Consider the following 19,365-nt stretch of genomic DNA (forward strand, 5'->3'; position numbering starts at 1 on the left):
ATTTGAATAGCCCACCATCTGATGATGGTGGGCTAAAAATTGCACATTTAAATAACTGTAATAATAATGATAATAATTATTATATACATGCATGTGTATACAAACAATAAATAATACACAAAAAGTGTATACAAGTTGATACTGAAGTAAATAAAATGGATTTCTCATTAAAACACAATCACTTTGCAAAGTGACATAATTGATCCAGCACCTACATGTATATACAGATATATATATAAAATATAGCGATTTTCATTCATACTGCAAGGATAAAAGTATTAGTAATTAGGCTAAGTTTAGAAGATTGGTATAAATAGAGGATATTACAAGAGTGTCTTTTCATAATGAATCTATCCAACAAGTTTAATAAAAAATTAAATGTGGAAAGTCAAAAATGTAATATTCTTTTTATCACGTTAGCTTTTCCTGTCGAAACATCAAAATTCTACTTTCTTTTAACTATTATAAACAAGTCAATTTGAGCAACATCTCCTATATTATAAACGACGTTGACGTCAAAGCTTTATTACACTAGTGTATTATTTTTATGTAATGGCTTTATTACACTCCTGCGACGTCAAACATATGATAAAGGGTATTTATTATTAGATATTTGATGTGGGTGAACACTCCTTGTTACAATGATCTGTAAGTAAACAGAATTATTTTCTTGACAATTATTGGTTCCTTGTAAAAAAAAAAAAATGTTATATGCTCGGCTGTCACAATATCCTAAATGCATAGTACCTGCTTAAAGTTTATTATTGTGAGAATTGCCTTTGACAGAGTATAATATCTGAGAAGGAATACAATATTTGAGAAGATTTTATATCAACATTCTATTTTTAGTTTTTTTATCAATATTTAATTAATGCTGATTTTCATTATTTATTTTCAAAAGTTACACATTCATCTTTTATCTAATACTGTGTCAATCTGTTTACCATAACTGCAAGACAGTAGACTTATTTTTTTTCAATGTTTAATACACAATTAGGCCTGTTCAACAAACAACAAGTTAAAAATGAAAAATAATTACAAATCTAATATACATATTGTGCTTTTTATATTCTAAATGCAATAAATATGACTATAATAATTTTTAACATAGTTTCTATCTGTAACAAACATAATAAGAACAATAAAAGCATTAGTTTCACAATATGTTCCTAATTTGGTACATTTTTCAGTCACATAATCAATTCAGGTTATATGGGTACTTTGTAGCTTTTAATGGTGTCAAAATTTTGGGCACTATGGTAGGGATGGGCTGCTTCAAGGGAACAATGGTTCAAACCCACTGTGATGAGGGAGAGGCTCAAACAGTACTGAAGTAGCTTGATGCAAAAGTATGTTAGTAAAATATTTAAATTTACCAGCACTCAACACCATCTGGAAGTATGGACCACAACTACATAACCTGCAAACCTACAAACACTACATTTTGAAGGATTATGAGGGACTACTGACAAAGACAAATTTTCCTTTCCTAAGGGTGGTCTGTATAGACTGGTTTTACTGTGTCAACATGGATAAATAATATATAATATATCTAGAGGCTGCTAATCATTATAAACAAACCAGAAACATATTGCAGTGATAATGTCAATCAAAGATTTAGAGAGGCTATAGCATTGGAAACCAGTCTGAGAAAGTAACCGTGCCATTGGTCAGTTCCAGAACTGTGTTCACACACAACCAATCAGATGCCAGATTTCTGAGACTGGTACCGTGCATTGGTCAGTTCCAGAACTGTGTTCACACACAACCAATCAGATGCCAGATTTCTGAGACTGGTCTTCAAGCATCGATGAATAAATTTTGGCCCAGGTCTCTTATATTTTTTAGAAATATAAAAGCAGTAGTAAAGATGAAACATTTAACAAACACATTTAGACACACCTGAACAAAATATCAAATCAATATTACCAAGTATTGTATAATTATGACTACAATGAAACTGTGAATTGTCACTACAGAGATCATTAACTGGTTTTAAAGGGACCAGCCTTCAGAATTATGTCAAAATATCCCTATTTTAAAACATATGAAAAAGCCTGTGCAGAAACCTAAATCAAAATAAGTACAGCTACGCTCACATTTTCCATTGGGTGACTAATGCCTTTGTAAGCCTTTTTTGTTTTCTTCTTTCATTTAGAAGGCAAAAAAGAGGGGTCTTCAGGTTAGTCCCTTTTAAGGGAAAATTACCTATGACACATAACAGCAAGAAAGATATCTAACTATCTATGAAACTTGCTTTAAATATACTGTAAAACCTGTATGTAAAGTGGGATTTTTTTCTTCATTTACCAGTAGTCTTTATTCAAACGTCGACACAAACATCAATAGGTTAGGGCTTGCTCTATGTCAGCCATGTTTTTTCATTAATTAAAATGATTTGAACAGGGTAGAGGGTTCCCATGAGGGAAAATTTATGAAATCATTTTGAAAACAGGCAGGTAGTTCTTGGAAGGACGACTCTCAAAGTTAACCCTTTATATAAAGAAACCCTGCCCTATCCCCTGGCAGCAATGGCTTATTATGAAATAAAGTGATCTCAAGGAATTTTGTAGAAGGTCAGCTAAGTAACACTTGAGTAAAATTATTTTGAAATTAAGCCCTCAGTATCTGACAATAGCCATAGAAAAATATGCTCCACCTTCTGCTGGCTATCATTTCTAATATAGCGGAATGAACTGACAGAACTTGGTAGAAGGTCCATCAAGGAAACATGTTTGAAATTATTACACAATTAATCTAGCAAATTCAGAGAAAGTTTTTAAAGTTTTCAATATAGAAATATAAAGAAAGGAAGCCCTTTCCCCAAGAAGCCATATCTTAAACAAATTAAAATGATTTAACTGAAGGAATAGGATGAAGTCTCCCAATGAGTATTGCTTTAAAATGATTTCGAATTAAGCCTAGTGATTTCTGCGGCAACCAGAATTTTGCGTGAACATCCTGGATTTGAAGGAATCTAAAAAGGGATCAGGCAAGGAAAATTTCCATGAAGTTTGGATGAAATTGGCTTGGTGGTTTAGCAGATCTTTAAAGAAATTATGGATGGATGAAGGAATATCATACAAATGAACAATGGACATCCAATAATCCTTAAAGCTCAACACAAGCACTTAATGCTCAGGCGAGCTAAAAATTAGACAGAATGGCACCACACATATTGCCCTCTGTGATATCATCCTTGGTTAACATTCCTCTTACCCAGGAAACAAACTCATCACTTTTCAAACTCTACCTTGTAAGATACCTTGGCAAGTTTTCTATCTACATTTACTTATTTATAACAAGATACAAGTTGTTCACATAACACAAAAAGGTTAATGACAATAGGATAGATAATAAATATATAATTATTTGCACCGTTCAGTCTAAAGGCCAATCAGGAAAACATATAATTATTGATGATCTGTCCAATCAAATCATTGGTCCTTGTCACAAAGATCCTTATTGGATGTTGTCCTTTTTAGAGCACCTGTGCGGGATACCACCATACCACAGTGAAAGAAGTAGCCAATGAAAACACAGACACACTGCAGTGCCAGTAAGGTCATCGTCCACTGAGTAACGGACAAAACCAATGTCATCATTCCAAACACCATCGCTGTAATATAGATATACAAATACACAAGACATAGAAAATGATAGCATAGGTCACACTTTTACCCTCTAATCAATGGTACATGTTCTTAACACCATGCAAGATCTGCAGTAAATAGTACAGCTGCTGGTCTCAATGCTGGTTTAAAAAAGGAACATTAGATTCGTAAAATAATTGGTCTTGTGTAAAAGTGGCATAAAGGCTTTAGACACAACAATTTTAACATTAATATAAACAGATAAACATGCTAAATTTGTAAAGTTTTCTACTTTTTATGATAAATGGTTGTAAAAAGGGTTTCGGAGGGTGGGGAGGGGTTCATAATGGAATAAACTGATTAATATCCCTATATGTTGCTATGATACAGGGAAAGTAAAATATGATCATCATATTTGACCTTCAAGTCTCACCTTGACCTTGAAACTAGTGACCTGCGATGTGCATTGTGCATGTTGTCTTGAGAAGGTTAATAATTGATGTAGTTTTATGAGTATCTTTCTAGTGTTTAAGAAGATGCAGACATAAATTTCAGTTATTTGATCTCGACCTCTAAGTACTTGTACCTAATGACCTGGGTTGTGTGCTGTTCATGTAGTCTTGATGGGGTTAATAACTGATGCAAGTTTAATCATGCTTCCATGCAGTAAATTAAAGACATGGAGTGAACACAAATTATGGCCTGACAGACAGATGACAATATAACCCCCATATACTTTGTATTTGGGTTTATAATGAATAATTCTTATATTTAATCATAAAATAATGTTGATAATTAGGGATGCTATTCTGTTAAGTTCAACACAAATATCTACTGAAAACAGAAACTGCTGACTATAATGATCTGGGCTCTTTAGTGTTCAAATGGGCAAAGTTGAAGTGTATGTTGAGAGGATGTGACATTCTAAACTTTATTTTTTCTTAGAAGATTGCAATTACAAAGCTAATTAAACACTAATGCAATACTTAAACTTAGCTGTCATGCAATACTTACACTTAGCTGTCATGCAATACTTACACTTAGCTCTCATGCAATACTTACACTTAGCTCTCATGTAATATATTAACAACTAGCTAACATGCAATATATTAACACCTAGCTCTCATGCATATTAACACCTAGCTAACATGCAATATCTAAGTAAGTCTATTACAACACACCAGAGCAAGTATTTGGAGCGGATTTTTATTACTGTATTAACTCACCTATAGGATGAGGTGAAAATAATCTGTGGCCTCATTTAAAAAGTGACTTAATGTCATTGACCTAAGTATTCATAACAGAGTCTGCAAAATGCCAATTTTGAAGTAATTGAAGGAACCCTCTTATAGAAGGTTCATGTAATTGAGGGGTAAATACAGTATATTTTCAAACCTGTCTATGAAATTAAAACTGGGTACACTGAAATTTTTACACAAGTTAGCATGCACCTTTAAGATGTTTTTGTAGTCATAATATACTTACATGTCTGTAATAAGACACCTTAAATGTTTTTTTCAATATACACCACATAAACCAGATGTGGAGGACTCCATATAAACTAGTAATAAACCAGTAATGGAGGATTTCATATATAAGTAGTAATGGAAGACTCCACTTAAACTGTTGTTTGAGGACTCCACATAAACTAGTAATGGAAAACTCCACATAAACCAATAATGGAGGATTCAACATTAAACAGTTATGGATCACTCCATTTAAGCTAGTAATGGAGGACTCCCCATAAACCACTAATGGAGGAGTCCACATAAACCTGTTGTGGCGGATTCCATATAAACCAGTTGTGGAGGACTCCATATAAACCAGTAATAAGCTAGTAATGGAGGACTCCCCATAAACCACTAATGGAGGAGTCCACATAAACCTGTTGTGGAGGATTCCATATAAACCAGTAATGGAGGACTCCACACAAACTAGCAAAAGAGGACTTTACATAAACCAGAAATGGAGGACTCCAATTAAACTAGAAATGGAGGACTCCATATAAATCAGTAATGGAGGACACCACATAAACCAGTGGTAGAGGACTAACAACCTTAGACTGTCAATCATCAGAGAAAACATGTCCTGTCTCGTGTTCTGAACCACCTACCTCATGACCCTATTAAGTTAAGCAGCCATTTAATGCAATAAAATAACAAGCTCAATCCTTATATGATCATTTAAATGTCTGAAATTAGCTAGCAATATCATATTGTGTATCATATCTTGTAAGTTTATTTCAAAGCACTAAGCAACAAGACTATTTAATGGCAAGCTGATGAAAGGAGGCGTAAGAATCATAATATTCAAGTATACATTTAAGCTATTAATGTTACAGGAAGGGCTCCTTGATTAATATTGTTTATGTATCATGCAATAATGAAAGAACATTTTCATGGTTTAGTCTGCAGTCACGCAAAATAAGTTGTCATGGGTCATCATTGTGACACAGTGTAACCAACTTTTGAACACAAAAGGTTTCATATTTTTGCAGCAAGGCAGCAGAGGGAGCAAATCAAGCAAGAAAAACAAGAGAACCATAAAGGCCCTGTATTGCTCACCTTCACCTGACCTTGTTCTTATTCTAGATGACCCAATATCAAATTTGACTTTAATTTATTATAATGAACATTCTGTCTATGTTTCATGAATTCAGGTAGAAGATGCTGAGTGGTAAAAATATTTTTATGAGATTTAATCTAGTAACCTAGCTACAGACCTAAACTAGAAATTGCTTTTGTAAAAAAGCGCATGTCTCCCCCAATGCAAAGTCCTATAGGCAAGAAGTCAATAGGGGTCAGGAGCGAAAGTCAAAGAGACATGCCAAGTAGATGATCCCTATTGCAGCCAACCATCAGTCATCCCGCTAAGTTTTAACACTCTTGGCCTAGTGGTTCTCAAGTCACTGTTCAGGCTCCTGTGACCTTGACCTTTGATCAAGTGACCCCAAAATTAATAGAGGTCATCTACTCTGCATGTCCAATCATCCTATTAAGTTTCAACATTCTAGGTCAAGTGGTTCTCAAGTTATTTTCCGGAAATTATTTTACATGACCAGGCCCTGTGACCTTGACCTTAATAGACTGACCCAAAAATCAATAGGGGTCATCTACTCTGCATGTTCAATCATCCTATGAAGTTTCAACATTCTGGGTCAAGTGGTTCTAAAGTTTTTGATTGGAAACTGTTTTCCATGTTCAGGCTCCTGTGACCTTGACCTTTAACAGAGTGATCCCAAAATCGATAGGGGTCATCTACTCTGCATGTTCAATCATCCTATGAAGTTTCAACATTCAAGGTCAAGAGGTTCTCAAGTTATTGATCGGAAATGGTTATCATTGTTCAGGCCCCTGTGACCTTGACCTTTAAAGGAGTGACCCCAAAAACAAATAGGGGTCATGTACTCTGCAGGAACAATCATCGTATGAAGTTTCAACATTCTGGGTCAAGTGGTTCTCAAGTTACTGACCGGAAATGGTTTTCAATGTTCAGGCCCCTGCGACCTTGACCTTCAACAGAGTGATCCCAAAATCAATAGGGGTTATCTACTGTGCATGACCAATCATCCTATGAAGTTTCAACATTCCGGGTCAAGTCGTTCTCGAGTTATTGATCGGAAATGGTTTTCCACGTTCAGGCCCCTGTGACCTTGACCTTTGACGGAGTGACCCCAAAAACAATTGGGGTTGTCTCCTCCATAAGCCCTACCAACCTATGAAGTTTGAAGGTTCTAGGTCAAATGGTTCTCCAGTTATTGCTCGGAAATGAAGTGTGACGTACAGACGGACGGATGGATGGACAGGGCAAAAACAATATGTCTCCCCCAGAGGTGGGGGGGGGGGGGGTGGTGGTGACATAAATATCTCAATCTCAGTTAAAAATTTGACCTACACTTTATACAAACATTCTGACCAGGTGTGGTGATCAGGTAAAAAATATGCCCTTCAGAGCGTAAAACAAAGGTTTCCTATTACATTGACCTAGTTTTTAACCTCAGATCACTCTGTTTCAGTATTGACCTATGTTTCGTGAAGATAAACATTCTGACAAAGCTCCATCAAGATCAGATGGAAAATCATTTGACCTAGTGACCAGTCTTAGACTCTAGACGAACAAAAACCAAACTCATGTGTGAATTCATTTAGACACTCCTTTTATTAAGTTTGAGATAAAATTGTTTCTTCCAGTATGCTCACAGTATATTGTTAAAGATGGACAACAGACACAAACTAATCACAACAGCTTGCCTTGAGCAATTTGTGCAACTGTGAGCTAAAATCCTGCACATGAAAAGATGATAATCCCTTTTTGATTATAGACAGTGAAAAGATGAAATGATACCAAAGTGAAATAAATGCATGAGAATGAACATCACAGGCCTGAAAACATGGTTGCAAGACCAAATGCAATTTGCATGACTTGATAGATTTGTAATACAGAAGTATAAGCCTAATCACTGGAATGGCAAAGACTTCATTGGCCAGACAAACAATTAAAGGAGAGGTTTGTATACTGCAGTGATAGTTTAAGTAAGGAGAGGGCTGCATACTGCAATGATAGTTTAAGTTAGAAGCAATGAAAGGTTAAGTAAGGAGAGGGCTGCATTCTGCAATGATAGTTTCAGTATGAAGCAATGAAAGGTTAAGTAAGAAGAGGGCTGCATACTGCAGTGATAGGTTAAGTAAGGAGAGGGCTGCATACTGCAGTGATAGTTTAAGTAAGGAGAGGGCTGATATACTGCAGTGATAGGTTAAGTAAGGAGAGGGCTGCATACTGCAGTGATAGGTTAAGTAAGGAGAGGGCTGCATACTGCAGTGATAGGTTAAGTAAGAAGAGGGCTGCATACTGCAGTGATAGGTTAAGTAAGGAGAGGGCTGAATACTGCAGTGAAAGGTGAAGTAAGGAGAGGGTTGCATACTGCAGTGATAGCTTAAGTAAGGAGAGGGCTGCATACTGCAGTGATAGGTTAAGTAAGGAGAGGGCTGCATACTGCAGTGATAGGTTAAGTAAGGAGAGGGCTGCATACTGCAATGATAGTTTAAGTTAGAAGCAATGAAAGGTTAAGTAAGGAGAGGGCTGCATACTGCAATGATAGTTTCAGTATGAAGCAATGAAAGGTTAAGTAAGAAGAGGGCTGCATACTGCAGTGATAGGTTAAGTAAGGAGAGGGCTGCATACTGCAGTGATAGGTTAAGTAAGGAGAGGGCTGCATACTGCAGTGATAGGTTAAGTAAGGAGAGGGCTGCATACTGCAGTGATAGGTTAAGTAAGGAGAGGGCTGCATACTGCAGTGATAGGTTAAGTAAGGAGAGGGCTGCATACTGCAGTGATAGGTTAAGTAAGGAGAGGGCTGCATACTTTAGTGATTGGTTAAGTAAGAAGAGGGTTGCATACTGCAGTGATAGGTTAAGTAAGGAGAGGGCTGCATACTGCAGTGATAGGTTAAGTAAGGAGAGGGCTGCATACTGCAGTGATAGATTAAGTAAGGAGAGGGCTGCATACTGCAGTGATAGGTTAAGTAAGGAGAGGTCTGCATACTGCAATGATAGGTTAAGTAAGGAGAGGGCTGCATACTGCAGTGATAGGTTAAGTAAGAAGAGGGCTGCATACTGCAGTGATAGGTTAAGTAAGGAGAGGGCTGCATACTGCAATGATAGTTTCAGTATGAAGCAATGAAAGGTTAAGTAAAAGAGGGCTGCATACTGCAGTGATAGGTTAAGTTAGGAGAGGGCTGCATACTGCAGTGATAGGTTAAGTAAGGAGAGGGCTGCATACTGCAGTGATAGGTTAAGTAAGAAGAGGGCTGCATACTGCAGTGATAGTTTCAGTATGAAGCAATGAAAGGTTAAGTAAGAAGAGGGCTGCATACTGCAGTGATAGGTTAAGTAAGGAGAGGGCTGCATACTGCAGCGATATGTTAAGTAAGGAGAGGGCTGCATACTGCAGTGATAGGTTAAGTAAGAAGAGGGCTGCATACTGCAGTGATAGGTTAAGTAAGAAGAGGGCTGCATACTGCAGTGATAGGTTAAGTAAGGAGAGGGCTGCATACTGCAATGATAGTTTCAGTATGAAGCAATGAAAGGTTAAGTAAGAAGAGGGCTGCATACTGCAGTGATAGGTTAAGTAAGGAGAGGGCTGCATATTGCAGTGATAGGTTAAGTAAGGAGAGGGCTGCATACTGCAGTGATAGGTTAAGTAAGGAGAGGGCTGCATACTGCAGTGATAGGTTAAGTAAGGAGAGGGCTGCATACTGCAGTGATAGGTTAAGTAAGGAGAGGGCTGCATACTGCAGTGATAGGTTAAGTCAGGAGAGGGCTGCATACTGCAGTGATAGGTTAAGTAAGGAGAGGGCTGCATACTGCAGTGATAGGTTAAGTAAGGAGAGGGCTGCATACTGCAGTGATAGGTTAAGTAAGGAGAGGGCTGCATACTGCAGTGATATGTTAAGTAAGGAGCGGGCTGCATACTGCAGTAATAGGTTAAGTAAGGAGCGGGCTGCATACTGCAGTGATATGTTAAGTAAGGAGCGGGCTGTATACTGCAGTGATAGGTTAAGTAAGGAGAGGGCTGCATACTGCAATGATAGTTTCAGTATGAAGCAATGAAAGGTTAAGTAAAAGAGGGCTGCATACTGCAGTGATAGGTTAAGTAAGGAGAGGGCTGCATACTGCAGTGATAGGTTAAGTAAGGAGAGGGCTGCATACTGCAGTGATAGGTTAAGTAAGGAGAGGGCTGCATACTGCAGTGATAGGTTAAGTAAGGAGAGGGATGCATACTGCAGTGATATGTTAAGTAAGGAGAGGGCTGCATACTGCAGTGATAGGTTAAGTAAGGAGAGGGCTGCATACTGAAGTGATAGTTTAAGTAACCCAGGAAGCAAGCACTGCACCCTCAACAATTCAAAAAAATATGTTAACAGAGATGCAGAAATGACAGAAAACAGTAGATGCAATCAAAAGTTATTGACTACAGATACTTATATTTTTTCAGGAGTGGGAGGCATGGGGAGGGGGGAGGGGAAGGGGATTAATGGAAATACTAAGAACAAGAGGGCCATGAAGGCCCTGTATAGCTCACCTGACCTATTGAACTAAAGATCATCAAGATCAACATTCTGACCAAGTTTCATTAAGATATGGTCATAAATGTAGCCTCTAAAGTGTAAACTAGCTTTTCCTTTGATTTGACCCGGTGACCTAGTTTTTGACCCCGGATGACCCAGATTCAAACCTGACCTAAAGATTATCAAGATTAATATTCTGATTAAGTTTCATGAAGATAAAGTCTTAAATGTGGCCTCTAGAATGTTAACAAGCTTTTCCTTTGATTTTACCTAATGATCTAGTTTTTGACCCCGGATGATCCAGATTTAAACCTGACCTATAAATCATCAAGATTAACATTCTGACCAAGTTTCATTAAGATATGGTCATAAATGTGGCCTCTACAGTGTTAACTAGCTTTTCCTTTGATCTGACCTAGTGACCTAGTTTTTGACCCTACATGACCCAGATTCAAAATGGACGTTGAGATCATCAAGATTAACATTCTGACCAAGTTTCATTAAGATATAGTCTTAAATATGACCTCTACAGTGTTAACAAGCTTTCCGTTTGAATTGACCTGGTGACCTAGTTTTTGACCCCAGATAACCCAATATCGAACTCGTCAAAGATTTTATTGAGGGTAACATTCTGACCAAGTTTCATTAAGATTGGGCCAAAACTGTGACCTCTAGAGTGTTAACAAACTTTCCCTTTGATTTGACATGGTGACCTAGTTTTTGACCCCAGATGACCCAATATCGAACTCGTCCAAGATTTTATTGAGGGTAACATTCTAACCAAGTTTCATTAAGATTAGGTCAAAATTGTGACCTATAGAGTGTTAACAAGCTTTTCCTTTGATTTAACCGGGTAACCTAGTTTTTGACCCCAAATGACCCAATATCGAAATCGTCCAAGATTTTATTGAGGGTAACATTCTGACCAAGATTCATTAAGATTAGGTCAAAATTGTGACCTCTAGAGTGTTAACAAGCTTTTTCCTTGATTTGACCTGGTGACCTAGTTTTTGACCCCAGATGACCCAATATCGAACTCGTCCAAGATTTTATTTAGGGTAACATTCTGACCAAGTTTCATTAAGATTAGGTCAAAATTGTGACCTCTAGAGTGTTAACAGTCAAATTGTTGACGGCGGACGGACACAGGGGATCACAAAAGCTCACCTTGAGCACTTCTCAAGTGAGCTAAAAAAATAAGGAGAAACACATGGAAGACGGGGCATGAATGAGGTCATAAGGCCCTAAAATGCTCACCTAACACTGACCTTTGACCTGGCTCCTGCCATTTTATATTTTTGAATCCAGTGGCAGCTGTAAGTGTTCAAGCAGCAGAACAATTTGATGAAACTGAAGAAAGCTCCAATAAAAGGATGCTTCTGGCAAGATCTTGTTTAAAGAAAAGTCTTAGCATTTGAAAAAAAAGAAGAAAAAATTCATCCAAGGATGCTACAAACCAAGTTTGGTTCATGAAAGATTTTTTACTTTTTAAGCTCCAATGGCCATTAAAAGCAGAATTAGCTGCAAAACAAGAGGGCCAAGATGGCCCTAAGTCACTCACCTGAGGAACAAATAATAACTGTGTAAACATGTTTTACTTAATGATTTCATGGAGACAAATATTCTGACCAATTTTCATTAAGATTGGACCAAAAAACGTGGCTGTTTGAGTGTAAACAAGCTTATTCTTTGATTTGACCTGGTGACCTAGTTTTAGATCCCACATGACCCAGATAAAAATTCATACGATATTTCATGCACACAAACATTCTGACCAAGTTTCATGCACATCAAATGAACAAGAGTGTTAACACGCTTTTCCTTTGATTTGACTGGGTGACCTAGTTTTTGACCCCATATGACCCAGTTTCGAACTTAGCCTTGGAGTCATCAAAATAAACATTTTGATCAAGTTTCATGAAGATAGGGTCATAAATGTGGCCTCTAGGTTGTTAACAAGCTTTTCCTTTGATTTGACCTGATGACCTAGTTTCTGACCAAACATGACCCAGTTTCGATCAAGGCCTAGAAATCATCAAGATAATCATTCTATGCAAGTATGTATCAAATCAAAGCATAAATGAAACCTCTATATGGCTGAAAGGGCCAAACTAGAAAATTTTTCCCCTTTCAGGGGCAGTAACTCCAGAACCCATGATGGAATCTAGCTGGTTTTCGAAAGGAACTGAGATCATATTGTGACTTAAGTTGTGTGTAAGTGTGGTTAAAATCAAATACAAAATGACTCTTCTATAGTTTTCACAAGGTAAAAATGAACAAATTTTGGCTCTTTCAGGGGTCAATCAGGAGCCGTAACTCCGGAACCTATGATTGGATCTGACAGATTCATCAGAGAATCCAAGATTTATTGTTGTTGAAGATATTTTGCAAGTTTGTATCAAATCAAACCATAAATGAAGTCTCTATATGGCTGCAAAAGTCAAAATAGCAAATTTTGGCCCTTTAAAAGGCCATAACTCTGGAACCCATGATGGGATCTGGCCAGTTTTTGAAAGGAACTGAGATATTATGCCAGTACAAGTTGTGTGCAAGTTTGATTAAAGTTGATTGGAAAATGTGGTCTCTATCGTGTTCACAAGCCAAAAATAGCAAATTTTGGCCCTTTAAGGGGCCATAACTCTGGAACCCATGATGGGATCTGGCCAGTTTTCGAAAGAAACTGAGATATTATGCCAGTATAAGTTGTGTGTAAGTTTGATTAAAGCTGATTGCAAAATGTGGCCTCTATCGTGTTCACAAGCCAAAAAATAGCAAATTTTGGCACTTTAAGGAGCTACAACTCTGGAACCCATGATGGGATCTGGCCAGTTTTCGAAAGGAACCAAGATATTATGCCAATACAAGTTGTGTGCAAGTTTGATTAAAATTGATTGCAAAATGTGGTCTCTATCGTGTTCACAAGAAATGTGAATAGACAATGGACAGATGGACGACGGACAGAATGCGATCACAAAAGCTCACCCTGTCACTATGTGACAGGTGAGCTAAAAAATAGGAACAGTTAATCCAAGAATGCTTCTGACTAAGTTTGGTAAAGAAATTATCAAACAGTTCAAGAGAAGAAGTCATTTATAGGTTTTTATTTATAGCCCAGGTGGACCCTAGAACATTTAAATAAATTTCATAAAGGTGTTCAAGACTGCTACAAAGAAAGTCTGGTAAATATGTCTCAAATGTTTTTTAGTTTTAGCTCCAACAGCACCAAAATGAATTCAAATGAATCCATTTAAATACACTTGCAATAGGCATTTCCTATAAGAATCTTACAGACCAAGTTCGGTGAATATCACTAAGGCAGTACAAGAGAACAAGTTCTTTAAAGGTTTTTGCTATTTAAAATCTATGGTAGCCCAAAAATGCAGTCAAATAAAAATCATCTGAACAAACCTGACAAAGGTCCATCCAGGGATTTCATTGATCATGTCTGGTGACAATCCATCAAGTAATTAATGAGAAGATTCCAATTAAAGATTTTTACACTTTTAGTTCTGATGGCCTCTACATAGATTAAAGTCAACATGGCCAATCTGAACAAGCTTGAGAATGGTCCATGACAAGATGCTACAGAACAAGTTTTGTGTAGATCAATCAAGTGGTTCATGCCAAAAAGTTGTTTAAAAGGTTTTTCTTTTTTAGCTCTGGCTGCCCCATGGTGCAGTCAAGTTAAACCACTTGAATAAAACTGAAAGAGGTTCATGCAAGGATGCTGAAGGAAAATGTCATGTAATTCTGACCAGTGCAGAGGATTGTTTACATAAAGATGTTGACACATGATAGGGCACAACTGATGATGTATGCTGTACCATCCATCTTTACTGATTATTAAATCTAGTTCAGGTAAGCTTTCCACGTACAACAATATTTGACTATTCAAAAAGCGTTGTTTCTAATAAAAGCTAAATGACAATACAAAATTGAACAAGAGCTCTAAACTATTCAACAGCCTTGTCAATTGAATGGATATAAGTCGAAAAAGGGGCATAATTTTGTAAAAATGCAAAAAAGAGTTACGAACCCTGTGCTATACATGTCAAATCATCACAGTGAACAAGTGTGTGACATTTCAATCCTTTCCCATTAGTGGGCACTAAGATACCAAAAGGGTCATAATTTTGTTAAAAAGAAAACAGAGTTATAGAACCTGTGCAGTGTAAGTCAAATTATCACAGTGAATAAGTGTGTGACTTTTCAATCCATTCCCACAAGTTGTTACTGAGATAAATAAAGCAAGGCACCGATATAACCAAGCAGGAAGAAATTATAATCGTCACAAAAATGACCTAAATAAAGATGTATTAAATAGGGCTAGTAAACATTATAAGCGGGTTATGAATTCATTCATCTGTAAGCATAAAACTAGAAATGAGCATAAACTGAAGGATTTGCACACAAATTGACCGAAGGACTTCTGGCAATTATCAAACTCTTTAAACAAAACCTCAGATAATAAAATGCCCGATATTCAAAAATTTTATAGCATTTTCGAAAAGTTAATTATAACGAAAGTCACGATGTAGACGAAGTATTTGATACGGATCCAGATATTGAATATAATAGTGAATCTTTAAATTGTGCAATTACAACACAAGAAAAAGACAAAGTAATAAATAAATGTAGTAACTCAAAAGCTGCATCTCCTCATGATAACATTTGTAACGAATACTTTAAGCGTACTAAACATTTGATGCTCCCAATTTACTGTTCAATTTTTAATAAGATATTTGATTCAGGAATTTTACCCGACACTTGGTTGATTAGTATTGTGCAACATACAGCATTTTGTAAAGTTTCAAAGGGATATCCCTCCTGAACATGCCATAATACAGTAATGTCCTGACAATTTGGACAAGTTTACTTCACTGTTAATACATTTACATAAGTTCCATCCGAATCCAAGGAGTGAAAAAAGTATTGAACTGCATTAACATAATAATGTTGAGGTGAAAGTAACTAAAGAAGAGCAACAGAATTCAGAGTTACTGTACCGAGAGAGAGAGAGAGAAGAGAGAGTAACACAACCTCATGCAATTATTACTGTCTAGTGTTTGAATAAGAGAAAGCCAGAATTCTACAAGTGTATTACATGCTGTTTATAATCTAGAAAGGTGAAGGTCAACTCTAAATGGTGCTAGTCAATGTAGACAGGTGCTAGATTAGCAGAACATAGGAGGTTGTGCAACAGTGTTGTATCTCTATTTCTACATATCTTTTACAGCCACTTTGCAAAAGCTGAACATACATGTGCAATAGAGTGAAGAAACAAGAGGGCCATGGTGGCCCTATATCGTTCACCTGAGTTTAGTTGCTTGCTTAAACAAATTTCTTTGCTAAAGCTTCAAAAACAAAAACAAAACTAGATGAGTGGGTGATGGTAAAGATTATTATTACCTATTTGACATTTAGCATACTGCTAAAATATACAGGTGGTCCAAATCTTTTTACTGTAGCTTCAAACACAAGAAAGTAGGTCAGTAGGTCATTATTAAGACTATTCAAGATGAGTATTGAAATCTGTATCAAAAATTATACATGTGGTCCAAATTTCTACCTGTAACTTCAAAAATGAAAAAGTAGGTCAGTAGGTCATGATTAAGACTATTCAAGATGAGTATTGAAATCTGTATCAAACATTATACTTGTGGTCCAAATTTCTTTGCCATTGCTTCAGAAACAAATAAGTCTATGTAAAACAAGGGACCACCTAGGTGCCACATATTGACCCCAAGGTCATGATTCGAACAATCTTGGTAGAGAACCACTAGAGCATGCCACATACCAATTATCTAACCTCTGGGCCGCATTAAAGAATTTTCCTATATAAGTCAATGTAAAACAAGGGACTCCCCCACCCCGAGAGTGGCATATATTGATCCCAGGGTCATGATTTGAACAATCTTGGTAGAGGACTACTAGATGATGCTACATACAAAATATCAAAGCCCTACACCCTGTGGTTTTGTACAAGAAGATTTTCAAAGTTTTTCCCTATATAAGTCTATATGAACCATGTGACCCCAGGGCGGGGCCATATTTTACCGTAGGGGGATAATTTGAATAACCTTGCTAGAGAACCTCTAGATGATGCTACATACCAAATATCAAAGCCCTAGGACCTGTGGTTTTGGACAAGAAGATTTTAAAGAGTTTCCTTTCGGTTGCCATGGCAAACAGAGTTCTGTATGGAATTCAATTCTTTGAACAATTTTTAAAGAAGACCATCCAAGGAACATCCCTGTGAAGTTTCATCAAAATTGGCCAGGTGGTTTAGGAGTAGATGTTGTTTGAAGGAAAGTGTGGATGGACGGAGGGACAGCGGACGGTGAGGGATCACAATAGCTTACCCTGAGCACTTTGTGCTCAGCTGAGCTAAAAAGCATGACTCGAAATTGTGTTTTAGTGTGCAAGTGACATGAGAGAACTGTGCTAGTGCATTCTAGGGGGACATCTCAAAAAGCGTGCATATTCATACCATAAGCCCTGTGGAATTTAAGAAGCGCCCATATTACTAAGTACTATCGGTAGTACTTGACATCCTTTGATTTCCCATCTTTGTATGTAATCCAATAGAAGTATGATGATATTGCTATAACAAGAAGCCGTGCCACGAATGCCATGAAAACGGAACACAGGAATGAGGTCGGGGATGTGGAAGGTAACCATGGCAACCATGAACTCATCAACACTGCAGACACAAGAAAATAAACAACAATGGTACAATATACATGTGTAAAAGACATAAAGCACATTATAACAGTGAATAATTGCAGTATAATATAAAACATGTCAAGGGACAGTAGCATTTAATATTTTAGAAAAGAAAAAGTAAACATTAATTCATTAAAATAGATTGCAGAGTATTTCATTCATATCATATCACTTTAAAGGAAAATATGTCTTGTTTTTATGGAAATGTTTTCATTACCCAGATAGAATATTGTCTTCAAACATTTAAACAGGCATGCCTTGAGATGTTATGTCAAATTATTAAAATATTTCAAACAAACACAAAGTAATTCAGTGAGTTTATGTATAAACAAGAGCTGTCCGTAAGACAGCATACTCAACTTTTCTCAGTGCTTGACTCTGAATTAGAGCTTTGCCTGTAAAAACTTTATATAAAACTTTAACCAAAAAATTCTAAGTTAAAAAGGGGCATAACTCTGTCAAAATTCAAATCAGTTTCTCTTGGTGCAGACTTTGATAGTAAATAACTATTTTAAGCTTTGATAGTAACAGAGATATTTGATTTTATCAAAAACTTTAACCGACGGCAACGGCAACGCTGGGGCGAGTGCAATAGCTCTACTTTTTCTTCGAAAAGTCAAGCTAAAAATTCAAAAAGTGAGAAAAAAAGAGCTGAATATACCAGTGGATAAATGCATCCTTAACACAGTGATTGGCCTTTGAAACATAACTTTGTCCCTGTAAAAAAGTTTCAGTCCCATGTCCCCATAACTGTAGAACAAGAGCATCGCAATGCAGAGCAATATACACCCAAAGGTATGACCTTTGACCCCTAAGTGTGACCCTGAACTTGAAGCAAGCCATCCAGAACATGCGCTCTGCATGTTGTCTTGATGTGGTGAACATTTCTTTCAAATCCTTCAAGCAATTAAAAAGTTACAGAGCAGTCACGAACATAGTCATATGAATTTGACCCCTAAATGTGACCTTGACCTTAAAGTCAGCCATCCAGAACATGCGCTCTGCACATCGTCTTGATGTGGTGAACATTTGTGCCAAGTTTCTTTAAAATCCTTCAAGAGTTACAGAGCGGACACAAAACAAAGTCATATGACCTCTGACCCCTAAGTGTGACCCTGACCTTGAAGTGACCCATCCAGAACATGCGCTCTGCAGGTCCTCTCGATGTGGTGAACATTTGTGTCAAGTTTCTTCGAAATCCTTCAAGGGATTCAAGAGTTACAGAGCAGACATGAAATTGCTAGAGGACGGACGGTCACCGGCGTCATAACATAATACGTCCCTTCGGGCATATAAAAAGTTACTGCTTCAAATCAAGACAGGTACAACATTATATTTTCTAACCCTTATCATGCTGGACATGACTGATTCTGCCTTTGCGACCAGTGTAGATCATGATCAGACTGCACAGATCTGCACGGTTTGCCATTCAGACAAGATCCTTTTGGTAAACAACCTTTTTAACAGTTAATTGTACTATCGAAATTGAAAGCTGTAGAAATTTAGCAGGGAAAGGGTTAAAGTAATAAGTTATATTTTGTTTGAGAGATATGGATCATTAACTCATAAATTTAAAGAACTTTACAATTAGCATTTAGCATTTGGCAATAAGCATGCCATTACCTACTTGACATTCAATTTTAGCATATGACCTGTATCATTTGGTATATAGCAATTAGCATTAAGCATTTGTCAATTAGCATTAAGTAACTGGCAATTTGCATTCATTTAGTATGGTGCACTGGCCTTCCGTACCCATTATAACCACTTTAACAACAACTGCAGTCTTCCCGGCAGAGTGCACTCAAAATCTGACCAAGCCTTCATACTTCAATATAACATCTATTGGATTGCATGGGCTAGGCAATAATGAAGTCTCATATTTTTTTCTTTCATTTATTGTTATCAATGTCTGCTTTATCTAGTTATTACTCTTGAAACACTGCGTGTCGAGACATTTTCTCATGCAATACTGCAGAA

At 36.9% G+C, this 19,365-nt stretch overlaps 1 protein-coding gene across 2 annotated transcripts in view; it reads right to left on the reverse strand.

Annotated features, from left to right (window-relative positions):
• Positions 1–124: 124 nt before the first annotated feature.
• LOC123537234 (uncharacterized) overlaps positions 125–19,365 on the reverse strand; it is a 437,951-nt gene continuing 418,710 nt past the window's right edge. The window contains exons 8-9 of one of the 2 annotated variants that reach the window (XM_045320884.2): positions 17,150–17,362; positions 3,480–3,619 (exon numbers count right to left, since the gene is read on the reverse strand). In XM_045320884.2, the coding sequence (XP_045176819.2) occupies positions 17,193–17,362 (170 nt within the window). In that variant the 3' untranslated portion in view covers positions 3,480–3,619; positions 17,150–17,192. Of the gene's footprint in view, positions 3,620–17,149; positions 17,363–19,365 lie in introns of both variants that reach the window. The other variant, XM_053528446.1, reaches the window with a different exon arrangement.

This window comes from Mercenaria mercenaria, chromosome 17 (assembly GCF_021730395.1).
Source record: "Mercenaria mercenaria strain notata chromosome 17, MADL_Memer_1, whole genome shotgun sequence".
NCBI lineage: Eukaryota > Metazoa > Mollusca > Bivalvia > Venerida > Veneridae > Mercenaria > Mercenaria mercenaria.